This window comes from Crocodylus siamensis, chromosome 1, assembly GCF_052110815.1.
Source record: "Crocodylus siamensis isolate JL-2025a chromosome 1, ASM5211081v1, whole genome shotgun sequence".
Classification (NCBI taxonomy): domain Eukaryota; kingdom Metazoa; phylum Chordata; order Crocodylia; family Crocodylidae; genus Crocodylus; species Crocodylus siamensis.
In genome coordinates, this window is record NC_143395.1 from 372,914,540 (window position 1) to 372,930,090 (window position 15,551).

The following is a 15,551-nucleotide window of genomic DNA, read 5'->3' on the forward strand; positions in this document are numbered from 1 at the left end:
TCTGGTTTAAAATTAAAGGAAAGAGATTTTGGGGCGATTATTTTTAGAGCTGTCTGTTGGACAGCTTCTTGTACATACATCTTAGTTCAAACCAAATGTTTTTAAAAGTTACTTCCTAAAAATAGAGTTCGGCGTATGCCTGAAACTAGATCAACCTTTGAACAAAGAACATGTGCTTTGTGTGTTGAGCTCTGAATCTGATCAAACTCTTTCATCCATTTCTCAGAATGGGTCAAATTTTTTTTAAATAACTTAAAGGAAAATGTAAAAGAACATGTTAAAAGCATAGCAAACAGCGGGATTTCAAGAAGAACTACTATCCTAATTTAAAGTTGACTTTAAAAATGTTAAATTATAAACCATTAAAGGAAAACAAGCAAAATTCAATGGTTATACTGATGGAATATTCCAGATCTAAAATTTCAAAGTTGGTCTCTTGAGGCTATAAGGAATCTCTTTTTACAACCTGGATTCCTTTCCCTGTAGAGGAAATGAAAGATGTCAGCTGTTACTTGATGGGTCCTATCTTGGATAGAACACAAGTCAGATGAGGGAAATTCCAAATGTAATTCTGTTCCTCTCTTGATTGACATGATAAGATGTGCTCTGTACTTCTCTAGTTAAATTTTACGTTTAAGTGCCTTACCAGCTGGCTGACTGGATAACAGATTCTGCGTGTATTATTTTGCCTAGGATGCTTTAAACCGTGGAGTAAATTGTTCCATGTTGTTATGTTGAACTAGACAACATGTTAAAATCGTGTGTATGTATTTGTTTCTCCAGCTTGTTACTAAGCTTCACGTATGGGAATCTGCCTGAGAAAACTGGAAATTATATCTTTTCATTCTACAGATCTAAACCTGCAGACCATAGTGACAAAAGGGTTTTTTATAGGTTTTATCTTCTTTCCCCTCCTGTTAGCACTGGAGACCAACAGAATGAAGAGAATAAGTTGGATTTGACTCATTTTTTTTGTTTGCTTTCAATAAAATGGGTGACAACGGCCTAGTTTACACTTTCATATTTGCTCACAATAAAGTTATAGCAGGAGGGGGCTATGGAATTACCTCTACTGGCTGACATCATAATGCCGGTAGAAGTCCTAATGTAATTGGAGTTACACCTGCAAAAAAACTGCTGACCAAGATAGCTCATTTGATTCTTGGAACTCTTCTGCTGGTAAAGGCTGTGTCTCCACTGTGAAGGATTTGCTGATACAGTTGTACCAGTAACCCCATCTAGTGTAGAAAAGGCCTAAGTTTCATTTAGTATTCTCAGTGCAACCAAGGACATAATTTTAGCCTGGAGGACATTAATCACTGGTGAAGTTGCACAAACAGGAGAGTTCCCAGCTGGAGTTTCAGAACCCAGAGTGAGTTTGCAGAATAAATATTTTGTAAATTGAGCACATTTGAGTTAGAAGTTGAATCATGGAGCTTCTTCCCACTCCTGTTTTTAATTGGGCTGTAAGGAATGTTAACTGTCATAATCCTGAACTGTAGCATAGGCAAAGAAACAAATATTCCTAACATTAAATGCGACTAGAAGCACGTGGTTTTCCCTTGTCCATACTAGTGCAGGGCTGTCCATCTAGCAGCCCAGGGACTTCATGCATCCTGTAAGGGGTTAAGTTGCAGCCCCTGGTCTCCTGCTTGGCCACTGCTCCCTGCTTTACTGTGGTTGCAGCAGGAACTGGAGCCTCCAGGCTCCCCCTCCCTGCCTTGACTTCTGCTTCTTGCTCTCCTTCAACACCCCGCCCCTGCATCAGGGAACAGGGCAGTGCAGAACAGCTAAGGGAGCTGTAGATGAGTGTGGCCTGTGTGGTACAGTATTGGGAAGGTGGGGAGTGGGGGGTGGCAGCAAGGAAAGTGTTTGCATGATGCGGGGCCCATTACTCTCCCTGACAACACATGAGAAAGCAGCCCCTGCTGGTATGGCCTGCAGGGCATTTGGCCCCCAGCCACTTAGAAGTTGGACAGCCCTGCTATAGTATGATTTGGTTAGTCAGCACATTACAATGCAGTTCATAACTGTAGTTTTCTACTTGATCTTCCCAGGCCAGCCACAGTTCTGATGAAGCTCCAAGATTGTGAATCTTAGTCCCAAATGATAGATGCATTCTGTCAACCAGGAGTGTGCATATTGTGCTTGCCAGCTCATTCTGTTACTTCCTCCAGACTGCCAGTGTCACGTGTCTTGCCCAGGTTAAGCCTCAGCTAACTCACCCTTATAAATTATGATTACAGAAAGCCCCTGGGTTCCACTACAATATCTAAGTCTAGAATATAAAGCTGGGTGTTATCCGGATTGCTGAACATGCTGAAATGCAGGTTTGCTTATTATGTCTTGTTGTAGACATGTGCATACATGGAATAAGAAAGGAGAAAAGTAGTGCAGCAGTTTCCCATACACATCCTTTTCCTTTAAAATGGGCGGGAGTCTGGGAGAAAGAGAGTGTTTTGAAGTCCAAACATATTAATTGTCACATCTAGAAACATGCATAATCTCTGCTCAAATCATGCCAGTGTCTACTTCTTTGATCCCTGGAATTCACCCAAAATGTTTTTACTGTCATTCAAGCTGGATAGCAATGTGCATGTGCTGACATTTCATTAATCGTTTTGTATAGAGTGATAACATTTTCAGCAGTTCTTAGATGATCATTGAACTCTCTTAACTATGTTGATGTAATTTACAGAACGCCGTTTTTAGACCTGCTACTACAGTAAAATTCATCAGACATCTAAACGTTCCATGGCTCTCAAAGTTTTTAGTCCACTAAGCAAGTGATTAGTATTATGACATACCGAAGTAAAAATCAGGTCCAGAGCTAGTCAAGATTAATACAGCCTTTTTTGCTTACAGATATAAAACGTCAGGAAAAAAACCCAAGTGATACAGATATAAATGCTTTAGTAAAAAAAAGAGAAAGGTAGTTGGTCGTGTTAATCTGAAGTCAGGCAAAAGGCAGGGTCGATGTGCATCTTATGGACTGACTAAATCAGAGGTCGATAGCGTAAGCTTCTGTAAGCAGCAGACTTGTGAAATCTTAGTGAAAGAAATTATGACACAAGTAATTACATTGCTTTAATAAAATTATACCAAGTGCTTTTTTTTAATGAAACCATACAAAGTAACATAGTCACTTGGAACCAACTTGACACATTTAGACAAAAAATTCTTCTACTGTCTTAACTTTTTCTGGTAGCTCAACAGACCTTGTTTTCCTACCCCAAAGTTAGTATTATTGAGAGGATCTAAGTTATATAGACAAAAACTACATACATTATTGTAACCCAGTGGTCTTTATAGTTAATTTAACCCTGCTGTCTCTGTTTTTTTATTGCAGCACAAGGTGATGTCATTAGCTCTATATCAACCTGTATGCACAGGGTAGCTGAGTTACTGTTGCTGGGGGAACCATAAGTTTAAATATCCTCTTCTAGTGCATAGATTAGGCAAAGGATGGGTGTTGAGTCAGAGGACCAATGCTAAATGCCTTGGTTTTAAAGGACAGTAGCTGTCTATACCTGGATATATATGTCTCAGTATTTTGTTAATTAGTATAATTATATAAAATACATTTCAGTCATGTAGGCTTTTCTCTGAAAGGAGGGTGATTTGGAATGGAAAGAGAGAAATAGCTTCTACAACTTAGCTGGTAACCTACAGAGGTCTGTTCTTGGCCACACTTCTTCCAGCTCCTGTGAAAGTACTACAAAAAGCAGAGGTAACATTCTGGGCTGTGCCTCTAAGAGGCATAACACTCAATTTGCAGCCCACAGTGAATGAAAGCTTCAAGTGGCTTCAAGTTGCATCTGTATTCTTCTGATTCTGAGCTGTTTTGACCCTTAAACCATAAGGTATTTTGGCTCAGGGTGCACTCCATCTTCCTGTGTGGTTATGCTGTTGTGCTGAAAGAACTCCCCAAGATTAACTGGGCCACAGAGAGAAACTAGGAAAGTTCCCAGTCTAACTAGGAAAGAAATTAATGCAAAACACTTATTAAGTAGTTCATAGCTATGAAATAGAGAAACTAAAGAATTAACAATATGTACATAATGAAAAGAACAGCTTTTTAAATGAAATATAATTTATATCCATCTTCTCAGGAGCATGTGAGACCATTAATTAGTTTCATATGCCAAATGTTAAGGGAAAATGACAAGATGAGGTTTGCCAAAGCGTGTTTTTAGAGACCTGATCCCCTCTAAGATCAAGTAAAGTTCCAGTAATACTATAACCTTCAACAGTCTTTTTCCTTTTTTCATATAGATTGATGTGTAGATTTTAATTTAAACTAATAGCGTACTTAATAAGAAAGAATGATTATGTACATCTGACTTGAACAGCTGAAGACATGATGCTGTTCTATATAGCTACATTTTTTTCTTAAGTTACTTAAGCTAGCTATATTACTAGGGACCCGCATAACTTGTGGCAAAGCAAAGGGTTTTTTGCAGCCCACTCACATCACACAGCTGATTTTGTGGGCATTTCACAGCTGTCCCACCCCTCGCCACTGATTGGCAGAGGACACCTTCACTCAGTCTGTCCCTACCATTTTTTTTGCCCTGCCCCTCACCGCTGATTGGCAAGGGCATCTTCACACAGTATATACCATTACTGCTTTTTTTGTTGTTGAAATTGCAGCCAGTGTCGAATTTCCCAACAATCATGGACAATACTGTTTTTTGCAGTTTCTGCAAAAACCGCAATTTAGGTAGGTCTCTGTATATTACATGCTGGAAGAGAAATGCTGCTGGTCTGTTAGAATGATACAGAAATTAACAGTTGACTTAAGTGCTGAATGCTTATATTTTTGTTCCTGATCGATTTTTCTTAAATGTTTACAGGTGAATTAAAATTCAGTTACATAAATGTGAAATCAGAATATTTTGAATTTGGTGCTGTATATATAGTTAAATACTGAGTTTTAATATTAATTAATTAGAGATTTATGACAGCTAAAGATGGAATCCTACAGACCTGAGTATCTAAATCCAAACTTGATCCCAAAAAGTTCTGCTCAGCTGCCACTTAATTCTAGAAGTGCCTTGCTACTTGGTCTTGTTCTGCCTGGAAATATATTCATCAACAGTATACCAGTTTGGCAGACACTTACCTCATGCTTGAGCCCAGCCAGGATCTAGAAAGTAGACAGCAGAATGAGCAGGTCCCTTGAGGTGCTTAATATAGTCATCTGTTTCCCAATACCTCTATCAAATGCTGACAGTGTAGAGCTTTTCAAGAAAAGAGATAGTTCTTACCTTTTATAGACTAGCCTTATTCTTGGAGTCCTTGCCCAGGAAGTGAAAGACCTGGGTGCAGTGCCCTCTTCTTCCTAAGCTTTTTTAAATCCTCATCTCCCACTTCCTTGGAAAGTGCTTTGACCCTTAAACCATAAGGTATTTTGGCTCAGGGTACACTCCATCTTCCTGTGTGGTTATGCTGTTGTGCTGAAAGAACTCACCAAGATTAACTGGGCCACAGAGAGAAAACAAGAGTGAGCTTAACTAGTGTCAAGGTTAGGGCACTCACCAATACAGTAGGTTCTTGGGTTCCAGTATTGTTTCTGTGTTTTATTCAATAACTTTTTAACAAAGTAAGGAAACAGTCTTGAGATCAGGGACTGGAACTTGGGACTCAGCTCAGCTCTGCTCTGCTTAGCAAGTGTCCTAGCCATTAGGCTGCAGTTACCTTCTTGTCCTCTCTGGGTCATTTAATCTTGTATATTTTGCAACACAGAGGAGCAGCTTCGGCAGTAGGTGTGGCAAGAGCACTGCCAATCACAAAGTAGATAGCCTGGTTAGGAGTTAGGAGTGTGTGAAAATTAGATCCCCAGGGTCTGAGAAGAGGGTTACGTATGCGTCCCACTGGATAGATAAGTGCTCTTACCACTAGTCTGTTGTATAAAGGTCCCCTCGCCCCCTACCCTCCCCCACCACTGCTTCTCCCCATTTTAAGGGAAATGAGTAAGCCTTGCTTTATACTATTAAAGAATGGTTGTGGGAGCCAATCCTTAAGAGGTTTCAAGCAGCATGAGGGGTGGGCAACATTTTTGAGCAGAGTACCAAAAACACCTCAGCCTCAACTTGTAAGATGTTGGTGTGCCAGAGGCAAATGGCAGAGGAGCAGCAAAGGGCCTGATCCTTGTTGTGACAGTGCAGCTCAGGTCCCTTCCCCGCCATCTGCCCAGAAGCATGCATTCAACTGCCTCCAGCAGTGAGCCAGTCTGGAGCTTCACAGACCTCAGTGCAGCAGCTTGCAGCCTCCCTGCTGCCTACTGTGAGCAACCCAGGCTTCATACTCTGTCTCATTTGGTGTGTGGAGCTAGATCAGAAGTTGAAAAGCAGAAGGCAAATCAAGTACCAGGCAACAAGAAAAGAAACTTTAAAACCTTCCTGCTGAGAAGCTGGAATGTCAGGACCTTGTGTCCTGGCATGAAAAAATTTACAGATGATGAACAATGTCCAGAAGACCATACTGATTGATTGAGAGCTGCAAAAACTTAACATCAACATGTCATCCTTGCAGGAGACAAAATTGGCCAATTTAGGCTCCATTCATGAGGCCTACTACACTTTCTTCTGGGAAGGCAGGAGCACAAAAGATACATGGGTTTGGATTTGAAATCTGCAACAAGTTGGTCAAAACCATCGAGACCCCCCACTAGAACTTCAGATCACATCATCTCACTCTGACTATAGTCAGCTGATGGTTTTGTTAACGTCATTAGTGCCTGTGCACCAACTTTACAAGCAAATTCAGATGATAAAGATAATTTCTGAGATGCTTTGCACCAAGTCATTGAATGCTTACCATCAAACAAGAGGCTTCTTCTCCTAGGGGACAAGGGATGCAGATCACAACTCTTGTCCAACCTGCCTGGGACATCATGGCATCAGGAAAATGAATGAAAATGACCAATATTTTCTTGAACTCTGCACCTTAAACTACCTGTATATCACTAACGCCTACTTTGTGGGCAAAGAGCCTCAAAAAGTATCATGAAGACCCCTGTGGTCTAGCCACTGGCATCAATTAGACCTCATGATCACCAGGAGGAAAGACCTGCCCAGTGTGCTACACACCCATACTTTTCACGGTACAGTTTGTGACACAGACCACTCCATTATTGTCAGCAAAGTGAAATTAATTCCAAAAAAACTGCATAAACTCAAGCACGAGTCAGCCAAGAATTAATATATACAGCACAGAAGTTCAAAGCAAGTGCCTCAACTTTCAAAGGACCTTTGAGCTAGCTATATCTATGAAAGCAACAACTGCAAATACTGCAGGAACTTGGACTGACCTAAAAGCAGCCATCCAGGAAACAGCCACTGAAGTTTTTAGGAAAAAGAAATAAAGAGTGGTTTGAGGCACACTCGGAAGAGATGCTTCCACTTGTTGAGGCCAAGAATGCAGCCTATCTGAAACACAATCAGAATACAACAGAAAATTCCAGGGCTAAGCTGAAGCATGCCAGGGCAATGGTACGGAAAACAGCTAGACACTGTGCAAACCAGTACTGGACTGACCTGTGTCAAGAGATGCAGTTTGCCTCAGATGCGGGAAACCTGTGAGTTGTGTGATGGCCTAAAGAAAGCCTTTGGCCCAGCTGTAACTAAGTCACCCCCACCTCAAATCTCAAGGTGGCAAAGAAAAATCAGTGATAAGAACAAGCAGATGTCACTCTGGGTCAAACATTATGCGCTTTTCTCCCATGAAACAGACATTTCAGAAGATGTACTGGATCAACTTCCAACTCTAAGTATACTGGCACAGCTAGACGGAGAACTACAGCTGAAGAACTTAGCAAGGCCATAGACTCTCTAGCAAGTGGAAAAGCACCAGGGGAGGATAACATGCCAGGTGAGATTCTCAAATACGGGAAGGCTAGCTTGCTACTCCATCTTCATTAATGCTTAGTGTGCTGCTGGAAGGATGGTTATGTACCCCAGGACATGTGTGATGCAAGCATCATTGCTCTCTACAAAAACAAGGGAGACGGGAGTGACTGTAACAACTATAGGGGCATTTCTCTCCTCAGTATCACGGGCAAGGCTTTTCCAGTCATCCTGAAATGCTTGCAACAACTTGCTGACCATATCTACCCAGAATCACAATATGGATTCAGAGCAGGGAGATCAACAGTGAACATGATAGTCTCCTTACGCCAACTGCAAGACAAATGCTGAGAATAAAATAAGCCACTGTAATTAGCGTTTGTTGACCTGACAAAATCCTTTGATACGGTTAGCAAATCAGGTTTGTTCAAGATCCTGGTAAAAATTGGATGCCCCTGAACATTACTCAGGATGATCCATTTCTTCCATGAATGCATGCAGGCTACATTTCAGTATGATGTTTCAACTTCTGACAGGTTTGAGATAAACAGTGGAGTGAAGCAGGGTTGTGTTCAGGCACCCACACTCTTTGGGATCATCTTCTTTATGCTGCTCCACTTTGTTTTTGATAACTTGAAGGAAGGCATATACATTCACACAAGATTAGATGCCAAACTAAATGTGCATATTGGAAAGGCTGCTGTCACTTTCATTAAGCACTCCAGAAGTGTCTGGAACAATACAAAACTTAGAATCAAAACTAAGCTGGTGGTGTACAAAGCCTGCATTTTCAGTGTCCTAATGTGTAGCAGTGAGACATGATCAACATATGCATATCAAGAAAAGAAGCTGAATAGCTTCCACCCAGCCTGTCGATGGTGCATCCTTGACATCAAGTGGCAAGACAGAGGTCATTGCCAAAGCAACCTGCCAACCGTCAGTTCTCTACTTAAACAGTGGTGCGTATGCTGGCTTACCCTTCTCCACAGGATGGAAGATGGGTGCATCCTGAAAGACATCCTATATTGGCAAATTGCAGGTGGAAAGAGAAGAGTAAGGCACCCAAAACTGTGCTTTAAAGATGTCTGTAAGCAGGACTGAAGACTTTTGGAATCAACCCAAATCTTCGGGAGGCCATAGCAGGAAACAGGACAAAGTGGGCGCTCCCTTCTCAATTGTGGAGTACAACATCATGATGAGAAATGATTAATCAAATTACAATGAATGTGACTGAAGCAACCACCCTGTCAGTACAGTAGCCCCCAATGCTATGTATATCTATGACCACTGTGGCAGTACCTGCATGTCTGACATCAGGTCTCAACAGACACAAGAGAAAATGCACCACCCATTAGTAGGATAACTGCAATATCTGCTGTCACTCTGATGAACAGATGCCATCTAACCCTAAAGACACCTAAACCCAAACCCTGTTTGACCTGAAAGTTCTGTAGATACCTACATTTCTGCTTGTGCATATGCCCAAGACTGCAACTTCGTGTCCAGCTGCTGCCCAAATCCAGTGGGATTCAGAAACTAGGTGGGGCCCTTAAGCAGAAAGGAACGTAAGCTTTATGGGGCCAGAAGAGCGATTTTAAGAGGAAAATCTCTACAACCTATATCAATGAGTGCTCTAGCCTTGGAGGCAGGGACCTGAATTCCTGTTTTTGTTTCCAAAACTGTTCCTGTTTTTATCCAGGGTGTGTTTAATATAAAATGTATAAGCCAACCTTGGAGCAAAGACTGGAATTCAGGACTCCCCACTTCCTGCCTTCTACCATAGTTCCCTCATCAGTAGGCTACAGTGTCATCTTTCTTCTTGTTTACTCTCTCACCTCCTTCTCCCACAGCTTTTAAAACATGGTGGCAAGTCCTGGTCAGTCCTTTCAAAGAATATATGTAGTCTCATACCTTTAAGGGGAAGGATTTTAGACTTGATATCTTAATAAGTGTATGAAAGCTTGTGCTTTTAGTCCAGTCTTCTGTGCTGAAGTTCCAGAGAGAAGCACAGCCCTGTGTTCAGCATTTCTAAATGTCTACCTTTAGGCAGATTCCTGTTTTGTATGCAGGCTTTGTTGATCAACCTTTTGAGGCACCTAACTCTCACCATGCCCTGTACAGGGAAGATAGGGGCCTCACTCTAGGCTTACGATGAGGTTTGGGGCCTGGCATCTATAAATCAAGCATTGATTTACGTATAGGCACTGAGGTGATTTTTCTAGATATAGCTCTTAAGATTATCACTGAAAAGAGAGATTAATGGAGTTCATTGACACCAATAAGAACTGTAGATATGTGTCACTAGTGAAAATCAGGCCTGAGGAATTCTGAGCAGATTAATTTTGTTGCCCAAATGGGAAGAAGAAATGAGTGAAGTTTTTAAAATATTTAGCAAGAGGTTTATTACTGCTAAATAAAGCACTACATGAATTTGGCCAGTAACTACCCTCCTGGCTTACAATTTTCTCTACTGTTCTAATGTTAGTTTTCTTCTGAGCAGAGCCTTCCAGGAAAAAATACAAACTTGATGACTGTAACTCAGTTGTTAATATGCTCCCCCAACTGTTCCTCTGTCCCCACTATTTCTCCGTGCTTCCTCAGATCGCTTCTATGCTTCAGCATTGATTTTGGTTTTACTCAAAGAAAGCCGGGAGGGAGTATCAAGTCAGCATAAGGTTGCATCAAGAAATGGATAAAGGGTTTCAGGCACAGTGGAAACCTGAGAAAGCACTAAAGATGTAGGGTTGTGTTGCACACACTACATGGCTCCAGGCTTTAAAAAAGTCTGAATCTTTATGGAGACCAAATGGGAAGTCTGAATGCTGGTGTGAGCATTGTCTGACATGTACACTGAAAGAAAGGATGCAGTGAAGTATTGTAATCTGTACCCTGGCTGGTTCCTGAATCATTCAGCTATATAATTACGTGACCTTTCATCTGCATCTGACCTTCAGAATGTAGCAGCGTAGACTTCAGAACTGTATACTGAATTACACCAGGCTAAAGATTAATTAATGCCACGAGAGTCTTTCTTCTGAAAATGAATATCAGTGGGAGGGTTTTTATTATTATTATTTTTACTCCAGGGCATTTGATGTGGAACTTCTTTACATTGCTCAGCGCTTGAAAATACCTATAGCAGAAGTTGCTGTCAACTGGACCGAAATTGAAGGCAAGTACATTTTTGACACTTTAGGTGTTGATGGGTGTGTAATCCAGAAAGAAGTACCCGGGTATCATTCTTCTGTAAATCAAATACTTCACCCAGACTTAAAGGCAGAACCTTTTTCACTGAATTTTCTTCTTACATCTACACTGTTGCCTATGAAAGCTTATGCCTCTCTCAACCAGGTAGTCTGTTAAGTTCCACCCTGTGCTACCTTCTGCAACTATCCAGTTGCGAAGGAAGGCATGTAAAGCTGGCCAACTTCCGAGTAGGCCCCACCTCCAACCTTCTTTCCTTGCAATGGCTCCAAAGCTCTTGCTGTACTTCAGGCATCCTATTAGACTTTGCTTCAGGTTTCTTATAATGCCTTTTTTTTGTGGGGGAGGGGGAAGCACTCTGGTATAAGCATTGGATCCAGATTTTCCATTCACCATGGAAAAACAGAGTAAACCTGGATTTTCTAATTTTAAGAAGAACCTGAATTTTCTCCTTTTAAAAGAGAAAAACGTGGGAACTGGTATGTTTCCCCTTGCAGGTTGGCAGATTTGGCAGAGGGAATGGAAAAAGGGCGGTCAAGCAGGGGTGCCAATGCATGTGCATACATGCAAATGGCCTACAAGTAAATCTAGGTGGGGTGGAATTGAGGCCTCAAGAGGAAGGGAAGGCAGTGCTGGTGCTGCTCCCCAGCCAGGGTGGTGAATGGGGCTTGTGGCCTGAGGTCATATGTGGCCACAGGGCCTGGACAAGGAGCAGGATAGGGTTGCGAGTGGCAGGGATGGGGGAGAGGTTGTCTCCCTGCCCCTGCATAGACTCTCGGGAGAGGCATGATGGGCACGTGCCCCCTAGATTTGTGCTTAGGCAGGGACGGGGGGAGGCTGCCTGCTGCAGGCTTGGGCTCCCTGCCCTGCTGTCCTCCCCCTGGGGCCTCCGCAGCCTAGTGGGTGAGACCCAGTACAGAAGGGCAGAGTGGGGCAGGGAAGTCCAGTGCTGCCGCCGCAAACCCCACACCACCACACTGCCCACCCAACAGCAGCGGGCATGGCAGCATGGAGTTTTGCCCCCTACTGTTGCCAGGTAGGTAGGGGGCACCTCACTATGGCAGTGCGGAGTTCCCAGTGGCGCCACAAGCCTCCCCACCTAGCCCTGCTCTGTGCTATGCTGGGTCTCGCCCACCAGGCTGTAGAAGCCCTGGCAGCAGGGTAGAGAGCTTGAACCTGCAGTGGGCAGCCTGCATGTGCCCCTCCACGGGCTCTGCTCTGGTTGTGCCACCTGCGGGGAAGAGGGAGCCAGGCTACATGCTTTGCTCTGCCACAGCAGCTGCTGCCTTCCCCAGGCAGCAGCTGGGGCTTAGGTGCTGCTGCTGGGGGGCAAGGGGCTGCAGACCCAAGTTCCTGGCCCACAGCCCTGGTGGCTGGGGACTCCCTCCAGCACTGCTGGGGGGGGCTGGGGGTGTTGAGTGAAGGGTACCAGCAGAGCCAGAGAGCTATAGGTGGAAAGTGAGGGGCACCAGCGTGGTTGGGAGGCTGTGACTTGGGAGTAAGGAGCCTGGACCTGAATCCTGGTGAGTGAAGAGGGCAGGGGGAGCTCTGATTTTCCATGATAAACCCAAAATCAAATGCCAAATTTTATATGTATTTAGAATTTATTTTATTATAGTGATTAAGGCCATGGTAGACTTCCAAAATTGCTTTAAAATTGTAAATATATCAATGAAATATTGTGTTCAACAAAACCTGTATCTATAATGGCATTTCATTTTAATTGCAGATTTTGGGGGTTTTATCAGAGATTTTTATCAGAGAATTTGTAATTTTTAAACAAAGAAAAACAGAATCACTGGTTCTGAGATATTAAGCTGATTTTACCTAGCATGACTTCCATCCCTACTGAGGAAGGTTTAGTTAAACTTGGAATTTAGCATACTTGGACACTAATGGGTTTGTAATAGTACTCCTAAGACAGAGATATTAAGCCACGTAAGTCAGAAATCAGGCAGCAGGCAGGCTAAAGTGGCACCTTAGAGATTAATTCATTCAGACAGGCATGGGTTTTCATAGGTGACAGCCTATTTTGCCAGCTGCTATGAATGACTGTCATCTACAAAAACTTATACCGCTCCAAACAAATTAGTCTCTAAAGTTCTTGAGAAAGATATGCATGTACTGTCTTTCCTGAGGTACTTGGACACATTCTTACAATTACTGTTGATCAGTTTTCAAGCCTGTTTGCTGGAAAAAGGTTTGATCTCCGAGTCAACAGTGAGATTGCATATATACTTTACTGTACCTTCGATTGAGTTACTGTGCTCTTTCTGACCTAAAATTGTGCCCTGCTCTTGCTATAATTTCAAATATAAATTAAATATAACGAAGCAGTAATTTTTCTACTGAAGATTTTTATTGAAACTAAGATCTAAATCATACTGAATAAGCTGAGAATGGTCACAACTGTTTCAATGCCATATTGTCAGTGCTAACTTTTATGCTTTTTATTATTATTATTGTGTCTCTGATTTTTCTGTTTCATTTATCATAGGTTCTAAGCTGGTTCCCTTTTGGAGCTGGCTGCAGATGGGAAGGGATCTTCTTTTTATACGACTACGATATTTGACTGGTGCCTGGCAGCTTGAAACAAGGAAATATAATTAAGTTATATACATTCTCCAAAAGCATTATAATGCGTAATGGAATGTGAAAGCGGTTTCAGTGAAGTGAAATGTTGAGGGAAGCTGAGGTAACTCTTCATTGCTCTTAGGTACTGCATTTTTATAATATTTTATAACATTGCCAACACTAGCAAGTTTCTGAGCTATTCTGAAAGAAAGGACGTCTTCAAAAAGAAGAGTTTTTGCGTCTTGGCATCAGTTGCCTTTTATTAGCAGCTTTAAATTTCTTATGTTAACTCACCCAAATAAAGATACAATCATCTCATTGTACACATATAATTCCTATTACTGCAGTGGAATTCCATGCATATTGAAAGGACCATATCTGTTTTGGATGACCAAAGCCAAATATTTCTGTTGTAGCTGAAAATACATAGATGAGTGCCAACTGGGAACAGATGAGAATTATATTATATGTATTTAATTTAATTAAAATCATGGCTGCTACTATGAAACTAATGCGCATAAAGCAGTTTCAAAAACTGCTGACAACCTTCTGACATTCCAGTTGTTCTTGTCTGCAATATAAATAGGTTGTCTGAGCTCTTAGTTCATATTGTCTCCACTGACTGTAAAAGTCCCAAAACAAAGCACGATTCATTTTAAAATGTTGTCTCATTCATTTGATTTGTCCTTTCAGACAGATACTGTGAGTACTGAAACTTCCACCTGTGGTAGCAAGGATAGGGAAAAGTAGTTTTGGGTGTAAAAGAATGATATCTAGAGTTAGAGAGGACTGTACATTGTGTGGTCACCTTTTTGTTATGAATTTCCAACTAGGTTTATAAAGGCCTTTTATAGGGGTAGGTTTTCTATTGATAAAATGCCTTAACCTCTCTTGGAACATAACTTTAAAGTGGAGCTGCCAAACATATTCATTTGAAAATTGTAGTAATTTCTCTACTTTGGAAAAATCTATTGAGCATAAACTTGTTTAAAGCAAAGAAAATGGGAGTACATAATTATACCCACAACTATTTTTAAGTTAGACTCTGTCTATTCTCTCTTTTTAAAGTGTTATACAATTTGATGGTTCTGTTTCTGTTAGAGTTACCTCGGTTTTCTGTACGGTGAAGCAGAAATTAAATGAATTCTTAATAAATCCATTCAGTTTTACTTTGCACTCTTCATGTTCTTTGGTATTCTGTGCATCTCTGTCACTTCTGGAAAAACATGATGTAACTGGTTGTTGCAGTAATTGGAATACAGAAGTAGCTGCTTGGTTCTGGTAAGTGACTGATGTAGGTAGCGCTGGTATCATTGCCTACCCGTTACTAAGTTGTGAAGGGATGCAGCTGAACTGTGTGCATGCCATTCCGACAGAGCAGGTGAGCATTTCCTGATTTATAGCTGAAGGCTGAGTGCTAGAAGTGGGAGCAGGAAGTCTGCATCTGATGCTTTCAGTGATCTGCAGGCAGCATGGAGGAGGACAGTATCTGATTTCTAATACCATATTTGCTCAAATACAGGATGAGGGTTTTTTCCTTCCATCAGCATGGGAAGGGAAGCCCCTCATCTTACAGTTGCATATAAGGAAACCTCATTAAAAACATTGTTTACCGTTAAAATGCTGCCAAAAGCAGCATGTGCTCAGTAATGGAAACCAACTATAAAGTTGATTAAATGCAGCCAGTACTGAGCATGACTGTAAACCATGTGGCCCACATGTTGATGGCATCCTTTTTTGTGTGGCCTTTAAAAAAAAACAACAAAAAAAAACAGGCAGCTGTATTCCAGGGCAAATTAGCCAATCAGTTCCAAATTGTCTTGACTGAATAAAACTCAATCATTCAAACACCATATGTGGCACTACAGTAAGCAAGTATCTTCCACCCCACACTTTTCAGCCTGGAGCTTCATATACTCCCAG

At 41.7% G+C, this 15,551-nt stretch overlaps 1 protein-coding gene across 3 annotated transcripts in view; it reads left to right on the forward strand.

Moving 5' to 3' along the window:
• Nucleotides 1–14,804, forward strand: part of ALG5 (ALG5 dolichyl-phosphate beta-glucosyltransferase) — a 46,246-nt gene extending 31,442 nt beyond the window's left edge. For all 3 annotated transcript variants that reach the window (XM_090027332.1, XM_090027341.1, XM_090027350.1), the window contains exons 9-10: nt 10,937–11,022; nt 13,552–14,804. In XM_090027332.1, the coding sequence (XP_089883458.1) occupies nt 10,937–11,022; nt 13,552–13,664 (199 nt within the window). In that variant the 3' untranslated portion in view covers nt 13,665–14,804. The remainder of the gene's footprint in view (nt 1–10,936; nt 11,023–13,551) is intronic.
• The last annotated feature ends 747 nt before the right edge of the window (nt 14,805–15,551 follow it).